The 17,037-nt window shown below is 59.1% G+C and overlaps 3 protein-coding genes across 6 annotated transcripts; 2 read left to right on the plus strand and 1 right to left on the minus strand.

Moving 5' to 3' along the window:
• Positions 1 to 1,932: 1,932 nt before the first annotated feature.
• Positions 1,933 to 5,416, minus strand: CYP17A1 (cytochrome P450 family 17 subfamily A member 1). Its single transcript, XM_021536232.3, has 8 exons — positions 5,093 to 5,416; positions 4,489 to 4,627; positions 3,739 to 3,968; positions 3,436 to 3,522; positions 3,136 to 3,345; positions 2,726 to 2,895; positions 2,539 to 2,642; positions 1,933 to 2,300 (listed from the first exon to the last, which is right to left on the minus strand). The coding sequence occupies exons 1-8, from the start codon at positions 5,414 to 5,416 to the stop codon at positions 2,032 to 2,034; spliced, it is 1,533 nt and encodes a 510-aa protein (XP_021391907.1). The 3' UTR covers positions 1,933 to 2,031.
• A 776-nt stretch (positions 5,417 to 6,192) lies between these two features.
• On the plus strand, positions 6,193 to 9,406 carry BORCS7 (BLOC-1 related complex subunit 7). 2 transcript variants are annotated; one of them, XM_021536231.3, is made up of 5 exons: positions 6,194 to 6,380; positions 6,754 to 6,816; positions 7,240 to 7,283; positions 7,700 to 7,720; positions 8,170 to 9,406. In XM_021536231.3, the coding sequence occupies exons 1-5, from the start codon at positions 6,240 to 6,242 to the stop codon at positions 8,219 to 8,221; spliced, it is 321 nt and encodes a 106-aa protein (XP_021391906.1). In that variant the 5' UTR covers positions 6,194 to 6,239; the 3' UTR covers positions 8,222 to 9,406. The 2 variants fall into 2 exon arrangements, with proteins under 2 accessions (XP_031361131.1, XP_021391906.1); XM_031505271.2 differs by lacking the exons at positions 7,700 to 7,720; positions 8,170 to 9,406 and adding an exon at positions 7,409 to 7,659 and having other exon boundaries at positions 6,193 to 6,380.
• A 483-nt stretch (positions 9,407 to 9,889) lies between these two features.
• On the plus strand, positions 9,890 to 14,054 carry AS3MT (arsenite methyltransferase). Of its 3 annotated transcripts, none has more exons than XM_021536228.2 (11): positions 9,890 to 9,942; positions 10,269 to 10,309; positions 10,817 to 10,944; positions 11,051 to 11,201; positions 11,273 to 11,409; positions 11,680 to 11,749; positions 11,981 to 12,062; positions 12,148 to 12,279; positions 12,385 to 12,527; positions 12,913 to 13,047; positions 13,848 to 14,054. In XM_021536228.2, coding segments are annotated over exons 1-11 (1,119 nt in total). In that variant the 5' UTR covers positions 9,890 to 9,941; the 3' UTR covers positions 13,947 to 14,054. The 3 variants fall into 3 exon arrangements, with proteins under 3 accessions (XP_021391903.2, XP_031361002.2, XP_021391904.2); XM_031505142.2 differs by having other exon boundaries at positions 12,961 to 13,047; XM_021536229.2 differs by lacking the exon at positions 12,148 to 12,279.
• Positions 14,055 to 17,037: the final 2,983 nt, after the last annotated feature.

Here is a 17,037-nt window from a genome sequence, read left to right on the forward strand (position 1 = left end):
GCCCCCCAAAATATGTTTGTGCAATGGAAAGGCTCAGGCTTGCTCTGCCCAGTGCCCTCAGCAAGCTGCACGTCTGCTTCATGGTGTACCCAGCACACTGTGGGAATGAAAAACCTTCATTCTTTCCATCGTCACCAGCTCCTCCCTTGCAGACCCCCTTTGCCTCAGGGAGCTGAAGCCAGTGGCCCAGGTGAAGCTTCCTGGTGGAGCCAGGGGTTTGGGTGCAGCAGCACAGCCCCAGAGCAGCTGTCAGGATAGAAATACCAGCCGGGTGATTCAGCAGTGCCTCTGCCCACTCCCAGAGCAGGGAGCAGCTGTGCCAGGGGCTGTTTACCAGCTTACAAAGTTCCAGGCAGCTGGTTCTGGGCACTGAATTTCCCCAGCAGCATCTTCTCCCAGTGGGGAGGAGGTGGGCTGGGTAGAGGGCAAGACACCCTGCAGCAGGGCCCAGCTTGGGGTGCTGGGATTTGCAGCACGTGCTGGTCTCCCAGCCTAGGACAGCACATGCCAGCCCTGGCAAATAGGGAAGGTGGATTGCAAGAGGCTGTGGCTGGAGGCATTCTCCAGGTTAGAAAAATCCCAGGTTCAAAGGTCCCCATTTCTGCCACAAGGTGCATTTAGCACTTGTGTGGGTGCATTAGCAAACAGCAAGGTGTCAGCCTCTTGTTGATTCTGGCAAGGAGAAAATCCTTCCCTTACCAAGAGCAAAATCAAATGCCTTAGCAAAGGGGTACAAATGTACTGGAGGTCCTGTTGATGCTTCTGGAGGCATCACAATGTTATGGAAGACTGGAGTGGAGCCTCCCTGCCAGTGTGTTCTGCCAGTGACAGGCTCTGGGGCAGGGGAAGGACAAGGCTGGCATGGAGGTGCCAATCCCCAGGGAAGCTCAGGGCATCATGTTTAGCCAAGTTTTCCTAAAGCCCATTTTGAGTCCTGTCCCCCTTCACCCATACAGCTTCAGTGTGTCGTAGCAGAAGTAGAGGGATTGGAAACCCAGTGGCACCCCTGGTGTGATGGAAACAGGCAGGAAAGCAGGGGGGTATGTGGGGTTCAGCCCTGAGAAGCCATCAGAGACTGTGCAAAAGCAGTAGGGCTGGACTCCTGCTGTGCTCCCTCTGCCCAGCTTCTGGTGGGTCAGCTGCTCAGATCAGCCTGAAGATTGCCTTTGGGACAGGCATGTGCATGGCAGTTCTTCCTCCAGGTCCTCCCTACCACCCTGAGCCCCCAGGAAAATGGACTGGGAGGAGGGAGGATGCTCCCAGTATTGTGCCAGGCTGCAAATGCATTGCCTTCATCAACACCCTTGTGCCACAGGCTGACAGGACCCATTTGGCATCGGGTGCCAGTGTTGAAGGGGCTGCATGAAAGCCAGGTGCTGGGGCTTTGAAAGAACTCATACACACTGAGCAGGAGGTTCAGTGGTGGGGAAGTTTGTCTGTTTTCCTGCCTGCCAGCAAGAGAGAGGGCAGGGGGAAAATGAGGGGGTGTGCAGGGCTGGGGTGTCACATTGTGCTGGGGCTCTGTCAGGATTTCCCCTCTGCCTTGGCTGTTTTCCCTCCAGGGGCCCTGAGCCATAGCTGTGCAGCTATTTAGTTAAATATTAAGAGGTCAAGTAATAGAGAACCAGAAACCTAGTTACACGCTGCCCTCCATGGCACAGTAGTTTTTGGCAAAAGCAAAGCAAACACGGCCCCTTGCGTTACAGGAAGGTTGTGCTGCTGCTGCTGCTGCTGCTGCTGGAGCGATGGCCAAAATCCAGCCAGACAGTGAGTGCTCAGGATAGTGAGCAGGCAGGAGCTGCCAGGCTGCTGCAGAGAGGCCACAGCCTCCCAACTGAGCCCAGTGCTCCCAGCAAGTTGTGGGGCCACCATACATCTCACACTTAACCCTGTCCTCCATCTCATGCCCAAAAAATAGCTGGAGCCATGCTGTGTTGGGAATAGCTTTATCTGGATACCCCTCCCATCCATGGGGCAGCCTCTGTGGTCCCACCCCCCATCCCCCTGCCTGGAATCCAGGGCTCCTCTCCATCATGAGGCCGCTCTCCAGGCCTCCCTCAGCCTGGCCTTCACCTGAAACTTCTGCACCTGCAGCACAACACCAAACTTGCCCTCCAGCGAGGGCAGGGGCTGGTCCTCAGGGCACTCCAGTGTGAACCTCTGCAGCACCCAGGCCAGGAAGAGGAAGAGCTCCATTTTGGCCAGGACTTTTCCCAGGCAGACACGGATCCCAGCTCCAAAGGGGAGGTAGCTGGGTGAGGGTGAATGGATGTGCTGGCCCCGCTCATCCAGGAAGCGGCCTGCAAGGGGAAGGGGCACCCCTGGCATCAGCAGGCTGATCCTTCTGCCTGAGACCTGCCCGAGTTCACCAAGTCTGTCCCTCCCAGGAGCTGCAGGAGCAAGAGGTGCAAATGCCCCAGACGGGCAGGAGCAGGATCCAACCTCCCAGCACCAAGCCTCCCCCAGGGCTCAGCCCCTCCTGCTGCACCCACCCGGCCATCCCCTGGCCCAGGAGGGGATGAGGATCGTGCAACTCACCAGGATTGAACTCCTCAGGCTTGTCCCACTCCTTCTCGTCGTGGTGCACAGACCAGAGGTTGATGATGACCCTGGCACCCTTGGGGATGGAGTATTCCCCAATGCTGTAAAGCGGACACAGAGTGAGGCAGTTGCTCCCTCCCCACAGTCTCTGCCCATGACCTGGATGTGCCCCAGGGGGTCTCACCTGGTGTCAGCAAGGGACACGTGTGGGATGAGCAGGGGGGACACGGGCCGGATGCGCAGCACTTCACTGATGGTGGCCTCCAGGTAGGGCAGCAGCGGGCGGTCGCTGAGGTGGGGGTGACGCACCTGGCCTATCTTGTGGTCCATTTCCTCCTGGATCTTCCTCTGGATCTGAGAGGAAAGTAAAGACCATTGCAGGAGCCTGGGAAGCAAGGTGCCCTGTGCACAGTGGAGTACACCCAGCATCATCTGCATGTCCTGTCAGCTTGCTGGGGCAGAAGTGCCCACAGCCTGATCCTGCTTATCTGCAGAGCCTAACTTCTCTTTTGGCACCTGCCTTCCCCAAAACTCCCCATGATGTCTCTGATGCTGGAGGGAACCCAAGCCCCTGCTGTAGGGTGCAGACCCTACCTCGGGGTAGTGGAGCAGGTAGAGCACAGCCCATTTGAGCACAGTTGTGGTGGTCTCCACACCGGCCCCAAAGATGTCCCCCACCGTCATGAGGAGGTGGTCGTCAGTCAGCTCTAGCCCTGGCTCCAGAGGGCTGCTGTTCTCAGCACTGAGCCTCACTTGCAAGAGGGCATCCATGAGATCCTTCACAGTGTCTCCACAGAAAGCTTCCTGCCAAGGGACGTGCATGAGCCAGGATGTCCTGGGCACAGCGCCCACCACCCCAGCCCCAGCATCTCCCTGTCCTGGCCCTGCTGGCACCTTGTGTTCAGTGAATTTCTGCTGGAGCAGCTGGTCCCGAACCTGGAGGCATTTCTTCAGCAGGGCCAGGTCTTTGTTGGGAAATATCTGAAGGAGAAAAGCACATTACAACAGTCTATAGTTCAGCCCAGCCCAGCCCCTGCAGGCCCCCAGACAGTCACTCTGTGCCCACCAGTGTACTGGCCCTTGTGGGTCATCAGGACAGGGACTCTCCTAACTCAGGGGGGCTCCTACAGGACACATGCCAGCTCCTTCCTCGCATCTGAAGTGAGAGGAATGGGCAGTGCCCATGTTCCTGCTCACCTGGAGCCAGGGGAAGATGTCCACCAAGCTCTCCTTGGCCACAGTGTCCACAATACCCTGGCTGTACTCCAGCATGGCCTCGAACTCAGGGTCCCCACGCCGGTATGAGGAGTTGAAGCAGAGGGAGCAGACCACGTTGGTGACAGCCCGTGTGAGCTCGGGGGCCATGTCCAGGGCCGTGTCCTGCGCAGCGCTGAGCGTCTCGCACAGGGACGCAGCCTCCCGGCAGACTGGGGAGGAGGAGAGGCAGGCCAGGGTGTGATGAGGGAGTGATGATTGAGCCAAGGGGTGAAAGGGGCAGCTGGGAGCTGGAAGGAGGGGTGCCCTGCTCATTCAGAGTGTGCAGCCTGCAGAGGCCACCCACCAGGCAGGGCTAGCCCTGAGGGGCTGGGATGGGCAGAAGGGACAATGCTGGGTGCTGGGGACGAGCAGAGAGAATGGAGATGTGCAAGGATGTCCTCCTGGGGGGAGTGGGGCGCTGTCTCCGTGCCTCAGTCTCCTCATCTGTGAGTGAGTGAGTGGAACTAAAGTTCAGGGTAGAAAACACATGGAGAGGTATTGGTAAAGTACAGGGGATATAAGGAGAGGGACAGAGCCCCTGCCTGGCAAGCTGAGGGGATACCAGGGGACATGGGCTGAGCCACTGTCTTTCCTTGGTTCCCAGGAAATCAGGACACTTGAGAAGGAAACGTGCAGCGTGAGAGGGAACCAGAGCTGGGAGGGAGCCCGGGGGTGGAGGGAGGCACTTACTGATCCTCTCGAGGGCGAGCGAGCCCTCCCCGAACATGGAGAGGGCAGTGTGCACCAGCTTGCGCTGGAACTTCCAGAGGGGCCCGTAACTGGCGAAGGCGATGTCCTTGCCCCCCCGGGACAGCAGGTCCGTGGTCACCTGAGGGACAGGCAGTCCCAGGGTCATCCCGCTGCAGGGCAGCCCCGCGGGGGATGGATGCTCATCTCACCCCGTCCCACAAATGGTCCGGGGGGCTAGAGGTTACTGCAGGCAGGCAAAGCACAGGACGTGTGGTTTGCTTTCCCCCTGCCAAGGACTCATAATGCGAAGGTTAGGGGCTCTAGGATCCCCAGGGAACTTTAGGGGTGCCTGGTAGTACCTGAGCCCCCATCCCCGCGCCCAGGGATGCCGCCAGCTGCAGGAAGAACAGGCAGCCTCGGGACGGAGGATGACAGGGCTCCCTGCCCCGGGAACAGGGCATGGAGGGGCCGCCCTGCCCTGGCTTGCAGGCAGGATGGGGAGGGGACACGGACCCTGCTGCGTGCCAGCATCTTCCGTGGGAGCGTCCCCCTCCTCACCCCACGCCACAGTGGAAGGGGTCCCCAGGACCTGCTGCCGACTCACGGTGCGGGGCCGTCCGGCGAAGTCTTTGCCCTTCTTCAGCAGCACCTCCCTGGCGTGCCGATAGCTGTTGACCACCACCACGTAGTGGGAGCCCATCCAGAGGGCGTAGAGGCTGCCGTAGCGTCCCTGCAGGCGCCACAGCCGCAGGTGGAGCTGGGGGTGGCCGGCCAGCTGCAGCAGGCTGCCGAGCAGCGGCAGGGCCGGCAGGCTGCGCGGGCGGCCCCGGCCGGTGCCCGGGGCGGCGGGCGCGGTGTCCGTGCGGCGCGCCAGCCGCCAGCTGCAGAGCAGCGCCAGCGCCAGCAGCAGCGCGCCCAGCAGCGCCATGGCGGGCCCGGCTGGCGGCCGCCCGCGGGGGCCCTTATAGCGCCGGCGGGGTCGTCTCCTTGACTCTGAGGCGGGCTCGGCTCCTTATCGGGGGGACGAGCAGGGGGGAGCCGAGCGCTGGGCCCCTGCCAGCTCCGCAGCTGTGGGCGCATGGCGGGGGGCGAGGGCAGCGGGGCCACGGCCAGCCTGGGTGGCCATGGGGAGCTGCCTCCAGCGCGCCGGGGGCCAGGGGATGCCCAGGGTCGGATCCGTCCTTGGGGTTCCATCCCCAGGGCCTTGTGGTGGGCCAGGGCTGTAGGGACAGCTCGAGGTCTGTCCTGGGTGTCGTGAGCGCAGCTGGGGGGTCTGGCGGGGCACTGCAATCCATCCCCGGCCGGGGAGCGGCACAGCAGATCCGGGAGGGAATGGGCAGCGCTAGGAATGTTGGTAAGCCCGGAGCATCCCTCATCATCAGCTGCTGTCAGCGCTGGGGAGACACGGATAGCGCTGGACACTTCTGGGCAGCCCTCGGCAATGCTGGTGAGCGCCGGTCAGCCCCTGGTACCATTGCTCAGCCCTGGTCAGTACAGGGCAAGTACTGGCCAGGCTGAGAACCCCTGGTCAGCGCTGGTCAGCCTCGGTCTGTGCTCGTCAGAGCTGGGCAGCCTGTGGGTGTCTGTGCCCGAGGCGAGGACGTGTCCTGGGGGAGTCCTGTGGGAACTGAACCCCCTCCCGGCACGATCCCCGAGCCCCGCGGGCTCTGCGCCTTCCCGAGCCTTCAGGCCCCCGGCGCTCGCCGTAGCGGCTCCCGGGAGAAGGCGGGGCAGGGCGCGGGCGGGGTAAGATGGCGGCGGGGGGCGCGGCGGATGCCCAGGCGCGCTTTGGCCACTCGGTGAAGGGGCTCCTGACCGAGAAGGTGACGAGCTGCGGCACCGACGTGATCGCTCTCACCAAGCAGGTGCTGAAGGGCTCCCGTAGCGCTGAGGTGAGCGGCGGGTGCCGCTGGGCGGCGGATTTCAGGGCCGGAGCGGAGCGGGCAGGGCGGCGCAATGCCTGCTGGGTGCTGTAGTCCGAGAAGGGGACGCATCCCTGTGTCTGGGCAGGGACGGGCACAGCGGGACGGGAATGCGGCTGGCAGCGCCTCGGCACTCCGGCGGTGGCAGGCGGGAGGGTGACTGCCAGCTCCTCGTGGTGGCAGGCGGGAGCGCTGCCTCGGGCGCTCCCGATGGATGTGGTGTCGCGGCACTGCGGTGCTCCCCGCACGGTGTCACCCCGAGTGTCACCCTGCCAGCCGTCACGGGGGCCTCGGGAAACGCAAACTGCAGCGTCTCAGCCTGGTCTGTACGTTTGCCTTGTAGCTCCTGGGTCAAGCTGCGAGAAACATGGTGATGCAAGAAGATGCCATCTTGCACTCGGAAGATGTAAGCTGCGTTCCTGTGCTCGAGCAGCAGTGTTTCTAGGACGGGAGGAGATGAGGGTGGTGAAAACCGAAGCCCTGGAGTGAATTACATGGCTTCAGGTAGCAGGGCTGGTGGCCAGAATAATTTAGTGCTTCCTCAGACCCAGTGCCACTGGACTCCCGGTGTCCTGCAGGCTGCCCAGCCCTCAAGCTGTTCCCTCTCTGACACAAAGCTTGAGGGACTGTGGGCTGAAATAAAGCACTTGTGTCTCTGCCTGTCACTGGGAAAGGAGAGGCAAGTGTGCCACTCCTGACAGCTACCAGTGGGGATGCTTTGGAGGCATTGCAGCAATGCAGTGGTGGCTATGCTGGAGGAACTCCTGGGCATTAGGATGGCTGCACTGTGATTTCTCTAGGCATTAATTCTTTGTTTTGTTCTCCACAGAGTTTAAGAAAAATGGCCATAATAACTACTCATCTTCAGTACCAGTAAGTAGAGGACACCAGCAAATAGACATTCTTTCTTGGGGGCTGAGTGGATCCTTCAATCCTTCTTTGTTCTCCTTGAAGACTTTGCATGTTGCTGCCGGCTCAGACTGATCCCTCTTTTGCAGTTTTTCAAAGCTGAGCAGGCCTCGGAGCTCGAATTTTCCAGCCCTCTTCAGGCGGTTTTGGGGTGGAAGCTGAAATTTTTGCCTCCTGTTCACTGTGCACTGTGTCTCCCCTAAGTGTGTATGATGCTTCTGGGACTAAGAAGGAGAAGGCAGTGCTGCTTCTGTCCCCCAGAACTTAATCCAGAAACACCCTGGAGTTTTGGCCTCTTAAGCCCTTGTTTGACATAACATAAACCCTGACTGAGATTTTATTTTTCTAATGCTCTTTTTGTCTTTCCTTTTCTCATCTAGGCAAGAAGCAATTCAAAAGAAGTGAGTTCTGGGAAGACCTGGGGGACATGCATGTGGGGATAGAAAGGGAAGGTGATGGAGTTGGATGGGGGAAAGCAGAATGGAAAGATTTTTGCAGCTGCCTTTGAGGCAGATGCTGACCCAGCAGGATAACACTTCAGTATTGTGAAGAGATAGGTATTTGAATGAAGAGATGGGATTCATACCCAAGCTTCCTTTTGTTTCAGTGGTGTGATGGAGCATGTGAGTTGCTTGTGAGAGGAGATGAGGGTGGTGGGGGCAAAGCTGTGTACAGCAGGGTGCATCAAGTGAGGTTTCCTTTGTGGGGACACAGAGGGGGCTTGGAGGACCCCAGGGTTTCTCTTTGCTGTAGTTTCAGCTCTAGAGCTGCTCTGGTCCCTCGGGCACAGGCAGCACAGCACAGTCTGGGAGCAGATTTCACCATGAATCTCTTCTTGCTTGGTGCCCAGCGTGGAGCGCTCGTCAAACCTTCAGGACCAGCTGAGTCACTTGCTGAAATGAAGGGGAGCTGAAGGCTCGAGGAAATCTCAACCAGCACTGAGGGACTGAAGTGTTCTCCCCCATTCCAGCCCCTGGGGCTCAGAACTCTGTCTGGAGGATGCTGGATGTCAGCTGGGATATGTGCAGGGTCTGTGCTTCTGGGCACATGGCCCCCCTCTTGTGTGCCGGCATTCACACCTCTGCTCCGGAATACTCACCTGCACACCCGCACCTGGCTGAAACAAACTTCCCTGAAACTTTGCTCTTCCCAATAATTCCTGTGTCTGCTTACTTCCCATGTAGTATGAAGAGCTCAGCCCACCCCAGCACCCTTGGCAAGAAATGCAGAGTTGAGGCTTGGCATTTAAATGAAGGTGCCTGCAGTTTGCCACTGCTCTGTATTTAGCCACAGAGGTGGCACAGAGTGCAGTTTATTTAGGGCATTTTAATCAGTGTGAGTTGCAAGTGCCTGGGTGGATGAAAGGTGCTTCAGTGTAGGCTGAGCTGGGACTGTAGGCCAGTCCCAGCACAGAATTTCTGAAGCCAGAATCTAAGCACACACATCTGCCAGTGGCCTAGCTGGACACGGTTTGGCCATCATCCTCCTCAGAGGTTATCTTATTTTCCCCTCTGCCAGAGTTTGGAACATCATCCCTTTGCCAGCCCATATGTGCTGCATTTGGCCTTCAACTGCATTCCTTTTCCTGGGCTGCTGCTCCAGCTTTTGATGAAGCAGCCTTGGCTGTGGTGTGTGTTTGTATCTGGTTGGGAAGGTATCCAAAGGCCTGTCTAGGAAGCAGGCAAAGAGAGCATCAGGAGCTGGTGTGCTCAGTTCTACACTGCTCTGTTGTAGACTGTTGAGCTGTTCACATCCAGAGCCAACTATAAATACTGTGTCTTGCTTTTGGTAAGTCACTTATCTAGAGCACTTGGAGTGCACGGGAAGCACTTGTTTCCCTGAGTGTGCTTTTCACCAGCTGATAGGAGCAGGCAGGCTGAGAGCTGACAAAGGCCTGCCACATTCCTATGGAATGCTGCTGGAGTCTGGCTCTTGTGCTGCAGAGCCTTCTCAGACTAGATTTCACCATTCCTGCCAGTATTTTTGCCTTGGGTGACATTCTGACCCCAGCTTTGCAGGTGCAGTTTGTGAATGAGAGTTTTCCCCGCGACTTGCTGGGAATAAAAGTTGTCCTGAACACCACCAAACCACAGTAGTCTGTCCTGGATTCTGTTGCTGGTGGTCCCTGTGCACTGGGGAGACTGTTTGGGATGGTGGCTGTCTGCACCCCAGGATCCCGCATTCTGCTTCAGCTCAGAGAGCTTTGCAGAGGCGGTGTGACCTTGCTGCAGGTGGCTCGTCCCTTCCAAAGTCCTGTCCTCTGCAGAGGCTACAGCAGTCCTGTAGCATTAAATTTGTGTCTCCCTGCCTTTGGGACAAGCAGGGACAGGGCTGCACTGTGGAGGTGCAGAGCTGTTGGAACAGGCAGCGGGGTGGGTTTGGGGGTGTGGGTGCAGGAAGAACCATGAATGATGGCAGCATGCTCAGCACGGGAGTGGAGCCAGCAGCCCTCGCTGTGCCTGTGACCTGCAGGGCCATGTGCCAAGGGCCTGGGCAGGCAGGAGCCGGCATCGGGGCGGAAGCCAGGCCCGGGCAGCGTGGGACGCTGGGACAGCACAGGATACTGGGGAGGAGCGTGGCCCAGGCTGGGCAGAGTCCGGCTGAGGCCCTGCAGCTGGAGGCAGTAAGACACCCCAGGGCCTCTGCTGGGGCTGCCCTTGGGACCAAGGCTCTGCAAAGCAGGGGAGGGGGGTTTACCCTACAGGGATCCTTTGGGGGCTTATCTCTCCAGGGCAACTGGGACTGGGTTTTTGGGGTGAAGGGATGTTGTCAGGTGCCCCTTGGAGCATCCTATTAGACTGCAAGTTTAGGGGGATTCTCGGGGTTCTGGTCGGGGAGAGCAAAAAGTGCTGTGGTATCTGGGGGAAGAGGGATTCAGAACTTTTGGGAGGGCCTGGTATGGTTCCCATCCCTGTGGTTTCAGCCACCAGCCCCACATTCCTGTTGCAGTGGCAGCTCCCAGTGGAGAGCAGATCCACCAGGAGGTGCAGGTAAGGAGTGTGGAGGGGAGCTGGGGAGGGATGGGGCAGTTGGGCAGGGGGTGTGTGCCTGGGCTGCGCTAGAGTTCCTGCTGCCAGTAGAGGATAAAGCTTGTTTCTGGGCTCAGATGAAAATGCCAGGTGCAGTTAGCAGATTTCCTCCTGTTTCACACAGGGATGGGGGGTGGGGCAACCTGACATTCCCCTGCCCTTGCTCCCTGTACCCTTCTCAGTCAGAGAAATGGTGGCTGCAGCCTGCAAAGTTACTGAAAGTGGGAATTAAGCTCCCTCCTGCACAAACACATCAGTGTGTGTGAGCAAAGGGAGCTGGGAAGGATGGGGGCAAAGGGATGCCTGATCTTACAATAGTTTTTGGCTAGGTGGAAATGAGAGTGCCAGTGCCAAAGGATGTGAACATGTATAGGCTGAGTGCAGGCATGACCCCCATGGTTTAGAGCATAGGGACCTCCCAGGGCTCAACTTGGCACAGTTTAGTGGCCTCTGTCCTTCCCATCTCAGAACTACTATGGCAAAGAGCTGCAGAAGTCAGAGGACCTCAAAACCAATGCGTGCATCACGTCAGCCAGGCCTGTTTCGAAGCTGGTGAGAGATGCCCTGGGGCGCATCCATGAGGAGGTGGTGGCCAGGTAAACCCCAGGGTCTCTCCTCCCCTGCCACATCCCCATGGGCTGCAGCCCCTTCTTGGCTGTGCCATGGGGCACCTCCGCCCAGCTCAGCTCAGGATGCACCCAGGTACTACGGCTGCGGTCTGGTGATCCCCGAGTGCCTGTCATCGTGTCGGATTCTGGACCTGGGCAGTGGCAGCGGCAGGGACTGCTTCCTGCTGAGCCAGCTGGTCGGGGAGCAGGGCCACGTCACCGGGATAGATATGACCAAGGGTCAAGTACGGCACAGATCTGGGGCTCCCCATCATCCTTCCAGCAGCACCTCACATCATTCCCGTCCTCCTGCCAGGTTGAGGTGGCGAAGAAGCACATTGCCTACCACATGGATAAGTTTGGCTACCGAAAGCCGAACGTGGAGTTTTTCCATGGTTACATGGAGAACCTGGGAGATGCTGGACTGGCTGATGACAGTTACGATATTGTCATGTAGGTGCCATGCAGGGCAGTCACCCCCAGTCCTGCTGCTTCCCGGGGCTGTGGGCTGGGTCTGCATCTTAATGGGTCACTGCTTCAGAAGCACTTGTAAGGAAAAGGGAAATCCCAAGCCAGAGTCTAGGCTACAGTCTGGGAATATAAACTGCCCTTTTCATGGTCAAATTGGTGTTTCCAAATCCTGTGTGAAGTGATGTGACACACAGCAGCTGGTGGTGCTAGTGTGCAAGAGGGTGCAAATAAGCCTTGGTCTCCTCCCCACAGCTCCAACTGTGTGATCAACCTTGCCCCTGACAAGAGGGCTGTGCTGCGGGAGGCCTTCCGTGTGCTGAAGGTGATGGTGCTGGTGTCCGTGGCAGCAAAGCAGGCTTGGGGTGGCCCTATTGTTGGTCTGCTGTGAGAAGCAGCAAATGGGATCTGGCAGGCGTGGATGCGGGATGGGATCAGGGGAGGACATCTCTGCAGAGGGTCCCTAGCAGGGTAGGATTAGGGGGTTCCCAATTCTCCTTGCCGCTTTTGTCTCTTTGCTTCTTGAGGCCTCCCTTCACTCCTTGCTGTCCTTCAGCCCGGGGGAGAGATGTACTTCAGTGACGTCTACGCCAGCCAGCGCCTGAGCGAGACCACCCGGAAGCACCGGGTGCTGTGGGGTGCGTAGGGCTGTGGCATGGGGGTGCCATGGCATGGGGGGACTGGACCTTGCCTCCATTCCCCATGTCTGTGGTCTCGTACCAGGAGAATGCCTGGCAGGAGCCCTGTACTGGAGAGACCTGTACAGCATTGCTGAGGAGGTGGGGTTCAGCCCCCCACGTCTGGTCACCGCCAGCCCCATCACCATTGGCGACAAGGAGCTGGAGGGCATTGTCGGTGAGGATCCAGCCAGGGAGCGCCAGCTCTGGGAAGCTGGGGGAAGCTCTGCTGGGATCCCAGCCCAAGTGTTCAGTGCCCAAGCCACCAACCTCTCCCTTGTAGGTGACTGCCGCTTTGTTTCTGCAACTTACCGCCTGTTCAAGGTGCCGGGTGGCAGCTGGACAGGGCCAGGACAGGCCACCTACAGTGGCGGGATTGTGGGGCATGAACGAGAGCTGGTGTTTGATGCCAACTTCACCTTCAAGGTTTGGGGAGGCATTCCTAGGCTCTGTAGGGAAGAGTAAAAGCTGATGAAGCTGCTACTCAGCAGCATCCTCTGTGATCTAGGGGGCAAGCTTTGCTGGAGGGGATGGAGGGTGGGAGCCAAGAAGCTGTGTAAACCCAGGGGAGTGCAAATGTACAGGAAAGGGAGACAGATGCATGCATGGCTTTGTGGTAAATGTAGAAGTAGGACATCCATGGTGGCTTCCTGGAATGGTTTCCTGATGCTTGGGTTTTGTGGGGGTTTCTTCAGGTTTTGGGCCAAGATGTGCTCCTGCTTTCACTCTCCCCATCATCTGGCTGGGTGGCTGGAGTCCCCTGGGACACATATCCAGGACCCCAGTCCTGTGACCATCCCTCTGCCCTCAGGAAGGAGAGGTGGTGAACGTGGATGCTGAGATGGCTGCAATCTTGCAGAGCTCCAGGTTTGCGGAGAAGTTCCTGATCCGAGCTGGTGGAGCCAACGCTGCAGGACTGCAGGGCTGCTGTAGCAAAGGAGTGAAGGTTGGTAGAGGGCAGCTCTGTGGCTGGGTTAAGGAATTGGGACATGGGTGTCCCAAGCCATCAGAGTTGCTATGGGGTATCAGAAGGGCTGTAGCATGATATCAAGATACATGTGACTCCTTCTGGGCTGGGCAGAAGCTCGTGGGATACCAAGAGTGATTGATGCCTGGTGCCTGAGTCAGGATAAAGTGTACCCCTACCCAAGTTGGAGCCCTCCAAAGGGGGATCTGCTCTAACTACCCCAACATGTCCATGGGGACTGGTGAGGCTGACAGCTGGACTTTTCTGAGATCTCCCAAGGGGAGTCATCCTTCCCCTGAGGGGATTGCTGTACACAGCCTGCCCCAGGGAGATGATGACCCATTCCCATGGTTTCTTCCTGCCCATTGCCCTCCTGCCTGCTGATAGAAGAGCAGATTGGCCCTGGCTGCCAACCCTGACCCTGTAGCACAAAACATTCTATCTGCTGGAAGCCTATCTCTTCTCCTTGGTGGTCCCTGAAGCCTGTAGATGGGCCAGGAGATACAAGTGAGATAATCCCCTGCAGCTGCATATCCCTGAAATACAGCCTCGTGCTTGGGAAGGGGAGATTTTCTCAGGACTCTATCCAAGTAGGAGGCATTTCTCAGATAAAAGCAGAGCCAAAGTCCCAGGCTTCTTCCTTGCTGCAGGAAAAAACAGCTGGAGTGTCCCAGAGGCTGCCCCCCATGATAGCTAAGGAAGTGCCAAGTGTCATTTTCTCAGGTGCCTCTTGCTTCCCACTGGCCTGATCCTGCCCTGGGTTTTTCTCTGTCCTTCAGGAGAAAATCTGTGATCCCTTCCAGCTGCTGGAGCAGCTGAGAGCCCCAGGTCCTGCTAGCTGTTCTGGTGGCACCTGTGGTCCTCCAGGGTGCTGCTGAGTGGCAAGTGGTGTCCCCACACCACTGTTGGAAGTCAGTGGAATGAGAGGACGTGGCTCCAGTAACGTCTTCCACCAGAGAGCAAATAAATACATGTCTGAGCTCAAAGGTTGTGTTTGTAGCTGCCACAGGGCCGTGGGTGCTGTGCTTCCCTGGCAGGGCTGGTGGGGCAGGTTGTGCCTGGTTGCAGTGAGGTCCCATCCTGTGAGTCCCCTCACTGTGGGGCTGACTGTGGCTGCATGGCTTGGGCACACAAGCAGGGACAGTCTCTGTCTCACTTGCAGCCCTGCAGCCTGTTACAGGAGATGAGGGTTGCTCTCTCTTTCCCTGTGCAGCGCCACTGAGGTTTCTGTTTTCCCTGTTCTCCATCTAGCTGGAAAGCCCCGAGTCCCCAGCAGGCATTGCACCTGCAGAGTTTTGCAGGGAAATTCAGCAGTTCTGGAAAAGCAGAAATGCATCCAGCTGCATCCCACAGCAGGCAAAGAGCAAGGTGGGAGGGCTTTTAGGGTGTGGTGGGAGGTGATGGTCTGCATTCCTGCTGCCCAGCATGAATCTCACAGGACCCAGCCCACAGAAGGTGCTTGGGAAAGGCTGAGAGCTGCTGAACAGCTAAACTTAGAAATAAGGGACCATTTCCACCCCTTCTCACACAGTGATTTTACAGGAGGGGCCAAATTTCCCATCTCTGCCATTTAAGCATCAACTTGCTGTGGTATGAGGGAAGTTAAGAAGCAAACCCCAATAAAATTTGGGTTCAAAAAGAAACAGGCCAACACCAAGGATGCTCTGTCATAGCAGTAGCAGTGGCTGAGGAGGGTCCAGGTGTTCAGGACACCTGAAATTGTTCTGAAATTGTGTGGAATGACCTCACTGATGGGACCTTGGAAGGAAGGAGCTGTTTAATACACACACCCAACCCCCAGCCCTTTTTCAAGATTACTTACAAAGACTTCATCCAAGTCCCCAAGCAGTTTATCCTGGGAGGATTGCAGCAATTAGCTCCTGCTATCAAAGACAGCTTTCCCAGTGGGAAGGGAAGAGCAGGTGGGGTGTGGGGGAGTCCTACCTGCAAATCCCTTCATTAAAAAGAGATGAATCCCTGGCATGGTCTTTCAACTTGCCTGGGTAGAGCTGCACCCACAGTGAGATCCCCTCTCTGTGCATACAGAAAAAGGCCACGGCTTAAATGCCACTACATTTGCATAGCACTATGTTTTTCCGAAATTCTCAGCATGTCAGGATGGAAGCAACTAAGAGAACTTGACTTTGATGTGGAGCATTAGAGGTCCTCACCAGGCTGTGGGTGCAGTGGTGTCCGCTTTGTCTGGTTTTACTTGTGCATGCACAGCCTTGGGTTTTTTAGCCCTCAGTGTATGAAAAGAGGAAATCCTGCAGCCCTATCCCGTGTGAGGGACCCCGACATAATTTGTCCAGCACCCCAGTCTGTATTTTGGTGATTGTTCTCCTAGTGTGAAGCTCTGCAGCATTGGTGTCCTCCCTTGGCAGGCAGAGAGGGTGTTGTGATGGCAGCATCCAGAGGTTGTGATGGTCTGATTCACTCTGAGAGGAAAGGGAAGGGTGTTGCTGTGGTTCAGGGACACCTGTCACCTCCTTAGGGGAGCAGGCTGGCAGAACTGCCTTAGGATAAGCTGAATGAGCTTTGGGACCAGGCAAGATTTGTGGCTACAGGCACCAGAGCACTGTGCTCTGCTTCACATCTTGGGTTGCCCTGCACAATTTATTCTTCCATTTCCCAAGCACTTAAAAAGCAGGGAGGCTGTTTTACCGCCTCTAAAGGATGTCAGCCACCACAAGCCACACTGGTTCTCCCACGGCTGTTTGTCTTTGGCTGTCCAGGATGCTGAACTGTTTCCTGGCTCCTTCACATGTGATGGACATGGAACCGGCTGCGGGGCGTGTGCTGCCCGAGCTGGGACTGCGGCACAGCAGCCGAGGCCTGGGGAGCAGGCGGGCCCTCGGGGCGGTGGGCACGGCACACGGGGATTCACAGGTGCTTTCGTGGATCGGGGCTCCCGGCCCTCCATGAACTGAGAATGAGCGGAGCGGGGCAGCTGGGGCGGCTTTGGATGTCCTCAGCAGGAGCTCCAAGCCCCGGCCCCGCTCACCTCCCGGGGCGGCGGAGCAGAGCAGAGGTGAGGGAGGAGCGCGGCCGGTCCGTGCTCGGTATTTAATGGTTAATTCCGCCCTCAGGCGCGACACAGCCGAGGAGATGTCGGGGCGGAGGGCGCCCGGGGACCTCAGTGCCACAGCTCGGTTTCTTGAATGTCGCATGTACTGCACCGGCGGCGGCTCGGGGCCGACCGGGAACGGGCAGGGCTAGGAGAGCCGCCTCCGCAGCGGCGGATCCCGGCGGAGGCCCCGGGGTGCGCCCCGTCGGGCCGGGCCGAAGGGGCGCGGCGGGACCGCCAGGGGGCGCTGCGCGACCGCCGACGGATGCGGCGCGCGGACGCGGGGCGGCGCTCCCGGGCCACTGAAGGGGGCGAGAGGCGCGGCGGTCCGAGGGGAGCGGCGGCCGCCGTGGGCCGGGCGGAAGCGGCGGGGGAAGCGGGATCGCCCGGCCCGTTCGGCCGCCCTGTGCCCCGGCGCGGGCGCTCCCGGGACCGCTCCTGCCGCGCGCCGCGCGCGCCGGCCGCACCGCACCGCACCCCCATTGGTCGCGCCCCTCCTGAAGCTCCGCCCCCTTCGGCCCCGAACGCCGCCGCCATTGGCCGCGGCCCTGCGGCCGGCCCCGCCCCCGCGCGCCCGGCGTACACACCGGAGTCACGCGCCCCCGGGGCTGGGGCGGGGGCGGGGCGCGGAGGAGGCGCGGCCTGGCGCTGATTGGCGGCGCCGAGCCGAGGCCCCTCCCCGCGCGGCGGGCGGGGCGGGGCGGGGCGGGCGCGGGTAGAGGCGGCGCTGCTCGGCCCGGCTCGGCAGTTGCCGCCCGTCGGGTCCCGCGGGCAGCCGAGCCCGCGCCGAGCTCGCCGCCGCCGCCGCGCCCGCCGCCACCGCCGCCGCCGGGGAAGCCGGGGCACGCCGCAGGCGCCGCGCGGTGATGCGGGGCCGCGGCGGCGCCGAGCCCTGACTAAAG

This window comes from Lonchura striata, chromosome 7 (genome assembly GCF_046129695.1).
Source record: "Lonchura striata isolate bLonStr1 chromosome 7, bLonStr1.mat, whole genome shotgun sequence".
In the NCBI taxonomy this organism is placed as follows: domain Eukaryota; kingdom Metazoa; phylum Chordata; class Aves; order Passeriformes; family Estrildidae; genus Lonchura; species Lonchura striata.